This window comes from Vulpes vulpes, chromosome 3, assembly GCF_048418805.1.
Source record: "Vulpes vulpes isolate BD-2025 chromosome 3, VulVul3, whole genome shotgun sequence".
Lineage (NCBI taxonomy): Eukaryota > Metazoa > Chordata > Mammalia > Carnivora > Canidae > Vulpes > Vulpes vulpes.
In genome coordinates this window covers 140496782-140512298 of record NC_132782.1, presented here as the reverse complement: position 1 = coordinate 140512298, position 15517 = coordinate 140496782, and the positions used below count along the sequence as shown (strand labels likewise).

Here is a 15517-nt window from a genome sequence, read left to right as displayed (position 1 = left end):
TGCACTAAACTTGCAAATAGCTATACTCAGAGAAGTATTTGTTCTTTTTAGTTTTTGTCCTTAAAAAAAAAAAACACTAGTAATTAATTTGCTGTTACCTTTCTAGATGTTTGCACGAGGCAGAAATAAGTCTGGCTTTTTTTTTTTTTCAAATTACTCCATGCTAAAGTGTAGAATTATGATTCCTATATACTGTACAGTAGTGACACACTATATATTGCATGATTTTCACTAATATTAAAATTTAATGCAAAAGGATCTTTTTAAATTGTTTGATATTAGGTAGGATTGTATATTTCCTTATCTCTTTTCCTCATTTTCCACTCCTTTTGTTTCTTTATGTTTCTATTATACCCATCCCTTATACTTTCATTTTAAGCCTGTAACTTTCCCATTCTCCTTGTTTTAATAGTGTTTTTGTACTTTGAATCATTTGCATACCCCTTTTAAACTTTACGTAGTTGACAAAAATTACATTTATTATGTCTTTTACTGCCTGGCTTTATGCCAGATTCTATCCAAAGCAGATTCCCTAGGAGTTTACAGATCTGAAACTATTTAAATTTCCTCAAGAAATTTCCCATGATTTTTGAAAATTTTATATTAAAGTCACTAAACAGAATTTATTAGAAATGTCATTGTTTGCTTTACTTTTTATGTTTATAGACAGGCACGTGTAATATTACATGTGATATTTATACCTACTCAGATAATGCCTGTGTCAAAAATGCATGTATCCTGGGGTTATCCTTTATCATTAACCGAGTGTTAGTAATTAATTGAATGTATGTGTGTTTAAAAGAAGCCGTAAAGATCTTCTAGGATAAAGGAAAATAATTATTAGAATTTTGTACCCTACAGACAAGATTTGGTTTTGACATTTGTGCCCTCTTTTTCAAATTATCATGAAATTATCCAAATTATACCAGAATTTTAGCTATAAGTTTTATTTGACGAGAAAAATAACTATTACTTTTGATTAAGTATTTTTAATGAATAAATGTAAGATTATTCAAAATGAAATAGTGTGTCACTTCAGATACAGAGTATGTAGGCTTAAGTGTCTTTGGGTCAGTTTCATGTCTTGCATATCCATGTGGTCCTCCACTGATGTTAGTGGGTCGTGTATTTATGTTTGGTCTATAGAATAGTAAATGTATTATTATGAATTAATTTACACAATCTTTTAAGACAAGTTGTAATATACATTTGGCATGTGATGAAGAATGCTAATTTCATTAATTTTATTGTATTTTTATATTCTTCGGGGTTGATGGAATTTTGGCTGGTTTGACAGAATCTCTGTCCTTTGGGTTTTCATAACAAATCATAATGTAAGGACTTTTGTTTTCAATATCCATATCTTATGTGATTCATCAGTCATCAAAGGTTTTGTTTAATTATTTTTTATTTTTACATTTGGGTGTTACTTCTGTTTTCATCAGAACTATAAGTTATATATAATTTCTATTATTAGTATAAGTAATTAGTTAAATCACAAAGGCTTCTCTAATATTTTGCTAAGCAAATTCACTGTCATTTTAGTGTATTTATAAAGCTTGGCAATTTTCAATCCATACAAAACAGATATTTTATGCATTCTTTATTGAACTTAATTTTAAGTTCTATCTTAAATATGTAACATATTTTAAAATGTATTATTCCCATCCTTTACATTTAATTGATTTACTCAGCTCAGTGAAATCATCCTTTTCTGAAAATAAGAATACAGCTGTATATAAATAGTCTGAGAAGTCACAACACTAATAATTTCTCTTATCCTCATTTTCCCACCACGCCCTTCCGTTATTGATTCTAAGCAGGTATAATATTGTTCTCCATTGAGGAGTAGTTTCAGGACTACTGGTTTATAAAAAAGAACTGTTTCATATCAGTAACACTGAACTTCTTAGTTTTACTGGATATAGTCAGAATTACACATTATAGGGAGAAAGTATGTTTCCTGAAAGTGGTTAAATAGATCAAGTTGGATGGGGAGGTGGTGGCTTAATGCAGAAGGTTATATGCTATTCCTAGGGCAAAAATATTTGTACGATATTTCTCCCTGAGGTATTTTGGGAGGTCATTATTTAATCTTGATGAATTATTGTAATTTTTAAAAATTAATCAAGCTAAGACATCTTAATGAAATGTGCAACTACAGTATCTTTGAGTAATCAGTTTGGAGATAGAGGATTAGCACACCCTAATGCATTTTAATAAGGAAAGAGGGAGAATCACAGACATTAATCTGGTCACTTTATGAAATTCAGGCAACATACTTCAAAGCCTACATATAATCTAAAATAGTGTTTTATGGTTTGTAATTATTAGAATTCTATTTACCAGCAAGAATCTTATATAGCACCCTTCCTAACTATATAATCCGTTTCTTTAGACTTCTTGGAGGGAGGATTTTTTTTCTCATATAATTGTACTAATCAGGTTTGTTTTATGAAAGCATTTACCTTTTATGGGGTCTGTGGGGTCAAGGTATTTGCTTTGAATGCTTGGTATGATTGTCATTGCATGCCAGCTTGCTTTCTGTGTAAATTGATGATAGTTGACGATGTCATAATAAGCTAACCATAATTCTTTCTTCCTTTTTCTCCTTGCCTACTGTGCTTGCTTTTTCCTTGTATGTATTTTGCTTACTTTTTTTTAAAAAATAGACTTAATAGTACAAGTTTAAGATACATAATAGAGGGAATTTAATAATAATTTTATAATGTATATATAAACCTAAATAAGTAAATTTATTCTTAATGGGGAAGAAAGGCACTATGTTACCCCATCATTCAAAATCCCTATTGGGGTAGCAGAGGAGATTTATATATTTTCCTGCAAAGGAGGCATTTTTTTCTTATGATTAAGATGGATTTTTCTGGAAATTGAAAATAATTTTTAAAAATTGAAAAGTACTAAGATGCATAATTATGTATTTCTTCTTACATAAATATCTTTGGGAAAATGTTACAATATAACCATATTAATATTCATTAAATTTGACCTAAGCTCCAAAATTGAGTTGTCATATTTATTTTTCCTGTTGTTATACTTACCTGATTTTAGTCAACTTAATATTGAGTTCATATAATAAGGTAGATGGGGTTGATACACTTATGCATGCATTTGTGTCTGTAGCATACATATATAAAGTAAAACTTGATAAAAATGCTGAGTGACTTTGGAAAGGCAAGAGTATATATACCATGCATTAGTGAAGAGTTTCATTATTTATTCAGGTACGCTAAGTGAAGCAACATGCCAACATATTTGTATTGCCTCCTTAATCTACTAAAATGATTGATCCATGTTCTTTTATGTAACTTTAGAATCTTTCTCCTGCTAGGTTTTCCTGTTGTGTGTTTCTCTTTATCCAAAGTAGTACAGCTCTTATTCTTCCTATATTTAGCATCTATTACGAATTCAGTCTTAGACTAATAGTCAATTTATTTTAATCTTTTTTCTTTTTTCCTTGCACTTTTTCTGTTTTTCTTCCGATGCTTAAAATAGAAGTGGAGCAAAAAGGTAAATAACGTATACAGTCTGAACCCCAGCTCCCTGTTATGTGCCTTATGGATGTTACCTCCTCCTCCCTTCCCTCCCCCCACAACACTCTTGAGATTAAAATAATCAGCAGGATCTCATAAATGCACCTCATAAAGAAGTCGACTGTTTACAATGAAATTATATGACTGCTAAATCTGGTGATGGGGTAAAAATTCTGAAGTCGGCGAGGGGGAGCTGCTCCTTTCTGTGTTTCTTTTTCACCCTTTCTCTCTTTTTCTGACACCTTTGGATATTTTATTATTAAAGTGTCATCTTGCCTGGCTTCCAGAACCCTCTCCATAGCATGCCATGGTTACAGGGTCTCCTGGTCGTTTCATCACTGCTTTCCTTGTATTTACTTTTCTCTGTTCCTAGTTACATTTTCTGAGTATTTATGTTTCTTCAATCGAAGCACCTTTGTTTTCAGTCTAACTTCTATAGAAGTTCTGAATAAGCCTTCACATTGGGTTTTCGTTTTATTTCCTTTATTTTGGTGTTTTGCTTTTGAAAGTTTATAAGTGGGCCGGGGGTGGGGGGGGAGGTACAGAGTTGAGACTAAAATAAAGTCCTTTGTACACTCTTATGCACAAAGCTCAAAGTTTTAAAGTATAAATTACCAAAGCCTAAGATTAAAAACACATAGCAAAGATACACATTGTCACCTCAGTTATAAATGACCTTAAACTTAGGTTTGTATTTTTGAAAATAAACCCCAGCCACTTTCTATGCTGGTACATTGAGTATTGTAACTAGTGGAAAGAAGGGTAATACTTGCATTAAATTTTGGTAAAATCGAATGTTAATGAATCACATTTTTTTCTCTTTGGATTTATAATCATTAAAACTTGTATTTGCCTGTTTAATTTTTTAACTTGGCTTAATTGTTGTCTTTTCTCTGTGACTGTTAGTTTTTGTGTGCCCTGGGACCTTGAAAGCAATTGTGGATTCACCATGTATATATGAAGCTGAACAAAAGGCAGGTGCTTGGTGCAAGGACCCTCTTCAGGCTGCAGATAAAATTTATTTCATGCCCTGGACCCCCTACCGTACTGATACTTTAATAGAATATGCTTCTTTAGAAGATTTCCAAAATAGTCGCCAAACAACAACATACAAACTTCCAAATCGAGTAGATGGTACTGGATTTGTGGTGTATGATGGTGCTGTCTTCTTTAACAAAGAGAGAACAAGAAACATTGTGAAATTTGACTTGAGGACTAGAATTAAGAGTGGAGAGGCCATAATTAACTATGCCAACTATCATGATACCTCACCTTATAGATGGGGAGGGAAAACTGATATCGACCTAGCAGTTGATGAAAATGGCTTATGGGTCATTTATGCCACTGAACAGAACAATGGAATGATCGTTATTAGCCAACTAAATCCATACACTCTTCGATTTGAAGCAACATGGGAGACTGTGTATGACAAACGTGCTGCCTCAAATGCTTTTATGATCTGCGGAGTCCTCTATGTGGTCAGGTCAGTTTATCAAGACAATGAGAGTGAAACAGGCAAGAATGCAATTGATTACATTTACAATACCCGATTAAACCGAGGAGAGTATGTAGATGTTCCCTTCCCCAACCAATACCAGTTTATTGCTGCGGTGGATTACAACCCTAGAGATAACCAACTCTACGTGTGGAACAATAACTTCATTTTACGATATTCTCTGGAGTTTGGTCCACCTGATCCTGCCCAAGGTAAGAATGTTTGCTTGCTAATGCTTATGTCTTTATGAATAACTTACTTTTAAAAGACTTGGAGGTTTTTCCCTGTCAGAGTTCTTTCCCCTTTTCAGAGTTGAAGCTCCAAGGATAATGTTACGGTACTTAATGCTGTCACATAGTGTGTACATTTTAGCCTTACTTTGGCCTATTTGCCTTCTCTGAATTTTTTCATTTAAATGTTGACTTCAAATAATCGTAGCATCATTGGTCAGTTTAATTCTTCATTGCTAAAAATGTAATACTAGCTACAAACTTGTTAGCTTTTTTTTTCCCTCCTACCTGACTTCTAAACTGATTACAATCTATATGCAGACCTTTTAACTTCTTGGCGCCAGTGGTTAAGGGAAATGTGTGTTCGGAAGTCCCAGGAGAATCGCTAGGCTTGATGTACAATGTCAGGCATAAGTGTTCTGAAGTTTGGGGATCTGCTCTCTGGGTAGGAGAGGGAGTCATCCAACATCTTCCTGGTAAAATTACACATTTTTATTTCCTGATAAATTAGTGATGGTTTTAAAATAAGTATTTCTGTGACTTTAACTGTCACGCATAGACTAAGCATTAAATGATCCCAAGTGATGATTTATGAAGATGGATCAGCTAACATTTTTGATTTGTGTTCTCTTTAGGTATCTTTATGGAGGATCATTACTTTAGAAAGTAATGTAAAATCTTTGGAAATATGTTTTAGTTGGTCAAGTGAATTCAGTTCTGTGGGAAACAATTTTTGAGGGTAAATTACATGAATATTTCATTACAACAAAATGACCTCATACTCATGATAAAAGTAACCTATTCATAGCTTCTACTAATTATAAGTCTTTTCTATTTGAACAGTAATATTTGTGTTTTAAAGATCTGAATATTTCAGTTTACTGAGTTAATTGGAATTTCTGATTATTGAGTTACTTCAGAATTTTAGGAACCAGAAAGTTCTTTGGAGTGATTAAATCAGTGTCTTCAACAAGGTGAAAAAGAAGTTAGTATCTTTTTCTGTTAAAGCAATACATACACTCTACAGCAGATTCCCCACACGGAGGCTGATGGGAGACTTGATCCCAGGACCCCAGGATCACGACCTGAGCCAAAGGCAGATGCTCAACCACTGAGCCACCCGGTGCCCCTATGCTCTCTTTAGAGAGGGAGAAGGTGAAAGGAAAAGCAGAGCTCATTTAGAGAAATGAAGCAGCCGAACCATGTAGAGGTCCCATAAGGCTAAAAATTCAAAGAAAAATAAAAAGATGTATTTGAAAACCATGATTGGGGCTAAGAAATAATATACTTGCCCTGTTAGGAAGAAAAGGCTTGGGTTTATAAACGAGGAAAAGTATGGGAACCTAATACACCATGAAACAGTCCACAGTGAAAAACAAAAGGAATCATAATTTTACAGCACAATGTATACCTTAGTAACGTACGTGGTAGCAAATCTGGTATATAAGACTAAATTACAGCCAAACCAGTCAGTCATTGTTTTATGACAGCTGAAAACCTGAATTCTCTGATTGCTCTGTCCCATCAGTTTTGTGGGTCTCACTTCTGAAAAGCTGACAGTGGCTTATTGATTTGACCTAAATTGATGGGCCAGCATAGTTTTGCGAGACCTCAACTACATGCATATAGATATCAGCACGTATCTTGGATGAGACAGGAATCTCTAAAAGCAGATAAAGATAAATTACAAGAGAGTTAAAAGACATTATAGCTCAAACAACAGCAAGAGAAATTTTAGGTTATATAAAACTTTTTATCACTAAGAGCTTAATAAGGGGCCAATTTGAATTTTTACTTTTCTGGGGATATTTAGGGATGGCTGACTATATTGGATAACAAAACACAGTTGCAAGAACACAACTACCAAATATGCATAAGTTTCCCATTTTCAAAGCTGATAACTGCTCTTTCCAAAAATATCTACATTATCAAAGACTTTTTCATCTGAAATGGATCAAATTATTTGCTTAGAATATAAACCACACATGGAAAATGACATTATTACTCATCTTGTATTCACAGAGTACTTTGTGACAAGTAGATGGGGCCATGATTCTTTGTTGAATTGAATCTGTACTCAATTTATTCTCACAATCCTTTAGTGTTGTCTGATATGAATTTGCATTTTTTAAAGTATTTTATTTCTCTTTTTCCTAATGGAGGGAGAGAGATTTATTGCCACCCAAAATAAATGTAACAGCTGTGAGAATAACACGGGTTACAAAAAAGATCAACACAAGGATCAATATTAAAATGTCAAATTTTGTCAATTCCTGAGGTTTGCCTTTGACAAACCTATAGGATAAAGGAGAAGGGTGGTACTAGCTTTTAGAGAAAAAAAAACAAAACAAAACAGTTGAGTTATAGGAAACATCCCAAATTGCCTTATGAGAAAAAAGATATTGAGCATCTGCTTTTGGCTCAGGTCGTGATCCCAGGGTCCTGGGATCAAGTTCTGCATCGGGCTCCCCCTAGGGAGCCTGCTCCTCCCTCTGCCTGTGTCTCTCCCTCTCTCTGTATCTCTCATGAATAAATAAAATAAATAAATAAATAAATAAGATCTTTTAAAGAAATAAAGTGAGCTTAGGAGAAACCCTTTCAGTCCTCTTTTAACTCTTTCTGTTTCTTAATCTGAATTGCTTTATATTTACTTTGCAAATTTGATGTCCTAAATATTATTTTTAAAAAATATTTATTTATTTGAGAGAGGGACAGAGTGCACAAGCAGGGGGCAGGGACAGAAGGAGAGGGAGAAGCAGAACCCCCACCCCCTGAGCAGAGAGATGACCCAATCGCGGGACCCTGAGGTCATAACCATAGCCGAAGGCAGCCGTTTAACAGACTGAGCCACCCAGGTGCGCCCCCCCCAAATATTATTGAAAAAATATTGTGTCTTGAGTTTTGACAGTTCCTGAATATTTGTCTTAGAGTAATTATGAATTATGACACTTTAATAATATAAGGAAAAATATTTATAAAGAGAACTAGTTAGGTTTTTTACTTAGGAACTGTTTAGCATAGAATACATATTCCTTGAAACATGTTTCTACTTGTAATGCTGAAAAAAGATGATCTTTATTTTTAGACTTTGAATAAAGGTAAATTTATACATTTTGCTCTTCCAGGCTACAGACTCATTGTAATTAGAGTTCATTCAGTGAACAATGAGTTCTTGGACCTGGATGAGGGAAGTACTACCCTTTGCATAAATGGATACGGTTGTTAGTAAACAGCACCGTGTTAGATTGAAGCATTCTGTCTGTATTTGTTGAAATTTTCAAGGGTAGTTCTTAAATATGTTTATTAGTATTTTATTAGTACTATTTCTGGGTCTCTATACTCAAATGACAAAGGTTGACCGAATGCTAAGTCATTTAATATGGATGCTTGATATGACACTGAACTCTGGAACAAAACTTTGTAATATAAGGTTTAGATTTGAGATATAATTCTGTTGTGAGCTATTACCATGTTTTCTATTACCATTTATAGGGTATTCTTGAGTTTTGAATCTTTTGCCACATAAGTTACATTATGAAACTTGTTATCATCTGTTGCTCTAGCATTTTATGTTACCTTCCCACATCTTTTCTTGTTTTAGAGGTTTACAAAGAAAAGTATCAGTTAAATGCTCCAAAATAAGGGCATATTGCTTTGTGGGATGCCATATTTTCCAGAGTCTATGAAAATCTTTTACCTAGAAAAGTAAGATCGTAACATTTAAGAGTATGGCCAGGTGACCTTAAACAAATTGCCTAACCTTCTCCATGGCTCAATTTTGTCATCTGTAAATGGAAGCTAATCATAGTGCCGACTTCACGGGGTTGTGGTAAGGATTAAATAAGATGATCCGATGATCCATGAATGGTGATTAGCATAGCATCTGGTACATAAATGCTGAATAAGTGTAGGCTTTTATCATTATCAGATGCCCTGTTGGGACCTGTCTTCACTTATGGAAGAAATGTTAATTTTTAGAAACAACCTCAGCATTTATGGCTTCATCGTTAGAAAAAAAAAATGCATTCTGTAAAGTTACTTAACTAGCTGAAGTTTTGCAAAACTCTGGAAATTCTGATTGTCTTTGAAGAGGGTTTAACTTTGCCACTTATTAGTTCATTTTCATGTTTTTCATGATATCCCAATATTTCATTGATTTATGTTTGAAGAATGTATTGATTCCCTTTAAACTTTCATTGAACGAATGGTGAAAATGTATGAAATTTATTATCAAAAATGCATGCAAAGAGGCTATAGCATGTTGCAAGAAATTTTATCCATTTCCTAGATGTCATTTTGTTACCTACCTTGACTCAGTTCTATGAATCTTTCCTGACGTGTAGCTAACGAATCACTAATGGTAGTATTGTTAAGACATATTTCAGTGACTAAATATGTACTAATTAGTGTAGTGTCAAGAGATACGTAAGATGGTGTGGCACTAAACCATTTTGCTCTGTACTTTCCGTTTTTGCTCTGATTCGCCACTACTCTTTAAGATTTGATTCAGAGGCAGTCATCTGACACTTCTGTAAAAGATTGTGATGCTTTTGACAAATGTTAATTGAGAAAGTACTGAAAGCCTGGCTGCATTGTAATCAAAAGAAAATTACAGAGGTTTAACAAGATGTCAGGCAAGTGCTTTACAGAAAAAGATAGACAGGTTTGAATAGGTTTCTGCAGCAGCTGGCTAGGCATGATGTTTGACTAATGTACACGGCATCTCTCATATGGTCAATAAATTATGCCCTGGAAATAAAACACATGATTAAGAAGTTCCTCTTGAGATAGAAGGGAAAAAAGTGTAGAAAGTGTGTAGCTTGCATTTATTGACAGCAAGAAGTTTCTCATTACTAAGGAACTGGAAACAGGTGCATGCTACTTTTTATGATAGGATACTCTGTTAATAGTGACATGATATAAACAACTATTTATGGACCAGAGCTTAAAATAATAAACATATTACTGATAATAGGAACTTGCTTTCTAAGTTTTAATGTTCTACTTTGTTTCTTACATTATAGAGATAGCATAAAATAAGTTAATGTTTTTATAAGATTATTTGAAAAAAGTTATTTTTAATTTGCTGTACTATGTTAGTTTAAATATAAAGCATCGTATATATAAGGTTTCAAGAGCCAGTAAACTATAAGTGTTGATAAAACTTCAGTGTGATCACCTAATAGATTTCAAATGATAGCATTAAAGTTTTACCAACAGAATTTTAGTTGTTTAAACTAATTACAATTAATGAAGGAAACTTTAAGCTCCATTATTTTTTTAACCTAGTAGATTTAACAGTTTGAAAGTAATGATGGAAATCAAAACTAACCTTTTAGAATAATTTATTTTTTTGTATTTTTTTAAATTGGAGTCCGATTTGCCAACATATAGCATAACAACACCCAGTGCTCATCCCGTCAAGTGCCCCCCTCAGTGCCCGTCACCCAGTCACCCCATCCCCTGCCCACCTCCTCTTCCACTACTCCTTGTTCATTTCCCAGAATTAGGAGTTTCTCATGGTTTGTCACTCTCTCTCATATTTCCCACTCATTTTCTCTCCTTTCCCCTATAATCCCTTTCACTATTTTTTATATTCCCCGAATGAATGAGACCATATGATGTCTGTTCTTCTCCAATTGACTTACAGAATAATTTGTTTTTAAATTTCTACTTTAAAATGTGTAATTGTAGTTCCTTTTACACCCTCTGTTAAGCGTCCATGCAATAGGTAGGGTTGGTTTCAAATTAGGCTTGATTTGATCTAACCTGTTATCTTGATAAGAGATTGCATTATAACCCCTGACCAGAACTAGTTGCTTTTTCTACCTACATTTCCAAATGTAAATATGCCTGACGAAGAAGCTTCAGATGTTTCCTTACTAACACAGCACAAGCATGCCAAGTTTATCTTCTGTTTGGATCTAATCAGGCATGCTCAAAAATCTCTCAAGCAAGAATGGCTGCTGGGTGCAAAGATGTCACAGTATTTATTTTCCTGCAAGATGTAGAGTGGGTGACTTTAAATTTTCTATTGTCCTAATTATATATAATTGTCAGATTTTTATTGATGCTTCGAATTTGATTATTTGTAGGGTATGAATTTATATAAAAAATTGTTTCTGTATTGTTTCGTAGTAACATATACTTGGTATAGACACTGAAACTTCATTTAAAATTTTCCCTCAGTTTCTGTTGGATGATAAATGATGAAATATACTTAAAATGTATTATCAAATATTTCACTGAGGAGTAGACTTAACACAATTAGAGTCATACCGAAAAATCTATAGTAAAGCCTAAACTACCATTCCTTAGCCAACAATATGAATAAACTAGGATAAATAAAGGGATGTGTTCTTTCTGCAACCTACTGGTGTTTTCACTAATTCTCATGTTGCTAGGTTTTTGGGGTAGTTGATGGGGGAGGGGTTTTGTGTTGTGTGTGTGCATATACACATTCACGCGTGTGCCTGTATGTGAGTGCAACTGTGTGTTTGAGATTAATATACTCATCTTTTTTCCATAGTGCCTACCACAGCTGTGACAATAACTTCTTCAGCTGAGCTGTTCAAAACCACAGTATCAACCACAAGCAGTACTTCACAGAAAGGCCCTATGAGCACAACTGTAGCTGGATCACAGGAAGGAAGCAAAGGGACAAAACCACCTCCAGCAGTTTCTACAACCAAAATTCCTCCTGTAACAAATATTTTTCCCCTGCCAGAGAGATTCTGCGAAGCATTAGACGCGAGGGGGATAAAGTGGCCTCAGACACAAAGGGGAATGATGGTTGAACGACCATGTCCCAAGGGAACAAGAGGTAGTTCTTGTAAAATGCCAAACGTATATTTTTAAATGTAGTATGAGTAGGTTCTGAATTATACTGAAGTGATCTTGAGGAAAGAGAGCCATTTACAATAGCTGATTTTGTTACTGTTTTTGTTAACTTTGGTAATGCAGCATTTGGAGGCAACCTAAAGGCTCGTGAACTGAGAACGTTATTTAAGATCAGGCCGTGAATTACTACCTCTGTCTATTAAAGACCTAGGTCAAGCCTGACATCTTTTGCCCATAGACTCCAGCAAGGCTTCCTTACAGCTGCCTTTCTCATTACAAGTATCATTTTGGATGAATCCCAAGAAAATCAAGGGCTTTTTGTTTGTTTGCTGTAAATGTCTGATATTTCGATGCTGACTTTATATTTACTGTTTATAATCTGCATTATACCCTACTTTTTTGTCAGTTATTGTCAACCACTTCCATTAACGTTTATTCAAAATTTAACGTGCAGTGTAGTATCATTGTAGCTGATTTCCCGAATGCATGCAGAAAAATGGTTTCAATTTCACTGTTGTTTTCTACATCTGTTGTAGGAACTGCCTCCTATCTCTGCATGGTTTCTACTGGAACATGGAACCCTAAGGGCCCCGATCTTAGCAACTGTACCTCACACTGGGTAAATCAGCTGGCTCAGAAGGTTGGTTGGAACCTTTTAATATGATACACATTGGTGATTAAGGGCTTTAACGTCTAACATAAATAATTTAGCTTTGTATGTTAAAACCGGCTTCAGTGCTCTTTGTTCAGTATAAAAATAAAAAGCTATGCATAGTTTTGTCTGTAAACTGTTTATTTAAGTTACATATGTTTTGGGGCACGCTGTTTTCTATGTTAAGCTTTTTAATGAGTAGATACTTGCTTAATTTCATTCATATTTAGTTTGTTCTTTTCTTTTGATGTTTGTAAGACAAATAGTCCACCGGCCTAATAAATCAAATATCATTAAGTTTGCAACTGAATCCGCAGAATGCAAGCAGATGTTTATATCACAGATGATTATGATAGAATAAGTAAAAACTACTTTAAAAGGCATTAATAACTTTAATATTACAATGCGATGCAATGACATTTTAGTTTCTCCTTCCTCATCTACCTTTCTGAAATTCAAGCAAGCAGTAGATAATAACTCCCAGTATCATACTGATTACATCCTGATTTAAATTTCTGGATCATTGGAATAAATAAATAAGATTTTTAAACAGCAGTTTAAAATGGTGACAGTGAAATGAGAAAGCTATCTGAAAAACTTTAAAAAGGATTTCTCGTTTACTTCTTTTTTCCTTTCATTTCTCTTAAATGTCTGGTGAAGAATTTCTTTTGTATGTTGGGGATCTAAGAACCTTTAATCATCTGAAATGAAGAGAAAGTTATTGGTCTCAATTTGTTGCAGATTTTGACATATTTGCAAATATTTCTCTCACCACAACAAAGATACTCAAGAAAAGAACAAAAAGCCACAAACAGAGCAAGGAATCATACTGAGATAATATAAATTGTCATTTCAGATCAGAAGTGGAGAAAACGCTGCTAGTCTTGCCAATGAACTGGCTAAACATACCAAAGGGCCGGTGTTTGCTGGGGATGTGAGTTCTTCAGTGAGATTGATGGAGCAGTTGGTGGACATTCTTGATGCACAGCTGCAGGAACTGAAACCTAGTGAAAAGGATTCCGCTGGACGGAGTTATAACAAGGTAGGTAGGAATTTCCTGTTATTTAATCAGACATTTTGTATGGCAGCTCAAGATTCCTCTGGCATTGGACTGCCAAACCTCTGGCCCCCTTGACATATTCTTAGAAACAGAATTTCTAATTTGGTTAATTTCCCAAGGAAGAATTATAGCTGAGAAACGAACAACATAAGGGAAAAAAAAAAAAAAAGTTAAAATCTCTAAGGGAGATTTTAGTTGGTGGCAATCATTGCCTGACTGTGGTCAGTTCTCCCACTTAAGAATGCATTAACTGCACTTGGTGGGATTATGTGTTATGCATCTCATACTCTGTACACTAAAACATGCAACTCTTACGGTTGTACTAAAATTGTGACACATAGAAGAATGTTAGCCACTGTAATACTGTTTTCAATTGCAGATTTTTGGAGAAGGTCAAGTTTCCCTCTCTAGGAGGATAGTGTATTTATGCTATTAATTTTTCCTAATATGACCAAAATTTGGTAGTTATTTTAACCATACTTTTAAATAAGCATATGAGATTCATATTAAGCAAAAATCTCTGGCTAATATGGTGTTCTGAGGTAAAAAAAAAAGCAGACATTTTTGTCTCTTTTAACCACATATTTTGTCTCTGGTTTTATTGTGATACTTTGGATTAGTACACTTAAGAAAATGCAGCTATGAACTTAAGATGCAGTTTTGGCAGTCCCTGTAAACTCAAAAAAAAAAAAAAAATCCAGAGGACTACCATGCATAATAAACTGAGATCGGGAACACCAGCCTAAGTTTTGAGGATTTCTTTTTTCCTCATTTTCAACAGATAAAATCTAACCTCTGATTTTCTTTTCTTTTACTAAAAAGCTCCAAAAACGAGAGAAGACATGCAGGGCTTACCTTAAGGTATCTCTCCTGTGCTGTCACCCTGCTTTCTCCCTTCTTCAGCTACCTGCCACGCTTTATCATCTTGCTGCATGATCCAATGTATTTCAGTCTTTGATAATTATATAATGTGCCCCATATCAGCTGTACAAATGTTGGCTCTTCTCAGGTATATTACTCTCAGAATAAGCAAATAATTTACCTTTATAATTTTTGCTGTTTTTTCATTCATCCAAACATTACAAGAATTTTAATGAAATATCCTCTGAATTGGAAAGTAATCATATAGTCTCTTTGTTTCCTGTTGTCATCTCTGTGGATTAAAAACAACTTGAGTAAAACAGCTATGATATATTCTTGGCAGTTTATCATATCAAAGACTGTATAGTCATAATGTATGTGCATGAAAAAGTCACTGCTTTCTTATCTCTGTGGTGTACTCTTAAATAAAATAGGCTTTGTCTTGAAAATTTTAGGAGTCATTTCTAGAATCAAGTTGATATGGGGATGGGTTACTAGAAATGAATTATAAATAATGTGACAGTGTTATCAATATATGTGCTATGTTGGTTTTTATCAGGCTAATAGAAACAGAAAGCCACTGTTTGGCTCAGAATCCTTGCTCACTCCAGCCAGTTTTTCTCCCTGGTATATCCAAGTAATAGGAAACATGCTGAGGCCGACAGTGGAACTATGTCATGCTAGTTCTGTGTGATAGATCAAAATAATAATACTGGATTGTGTTTCGTTTTATTGTGTGAATTTTAGACGTTTCTTTTGGGAGGGTAGTTTCTTTTTTCTAATTGTCCTCATCTGGGGACTGTATCCTTAGTAAATCAAACGTTA

General features: G+C 34.2%; 1 protein-coding gene across 50 annotated transcripts in view; it reads left to right on the top strand.

Moving 5' to 3' along the window:
• The window catches only part of ADGRL2 (adhesion G protein-coupled receptor L2), a 619577-nt gene that overhangs the window by 564810 nt on the left and 39250 nt on the right, over nt 1-15517 (top strand). For 26 of the 50 annotated variants that reach the window (XM_072754761.1, XM_072754775.1, XM_072754779.1 and 23 more), the window contains 5 exons: nt 4461-5261; nt 11809-12102; nt 12656-12759; nt 13628-13813; nt 14654-14692. In XM_072754761.1, the coding sequence (XP_072610862.1) occupies nt 4461-5261; nt 11809-12102; nt 12656-12759; nt 13628-13813; nt 14654-14692 (1424 nt within the window). Of the gene's footprint in view, nt 1-2738; nt 3532-4460; nt 5262-11808; nt 12103-12655; nt 12760-13627; nt 13814-14653; nt 14693-15517 lie in introns of those variants that run through there. The other 24 variants (XM_072754766.1, XM_072754780.1, XM_072754755.1 and 21 more) reach the window with 5 other exon arrangements.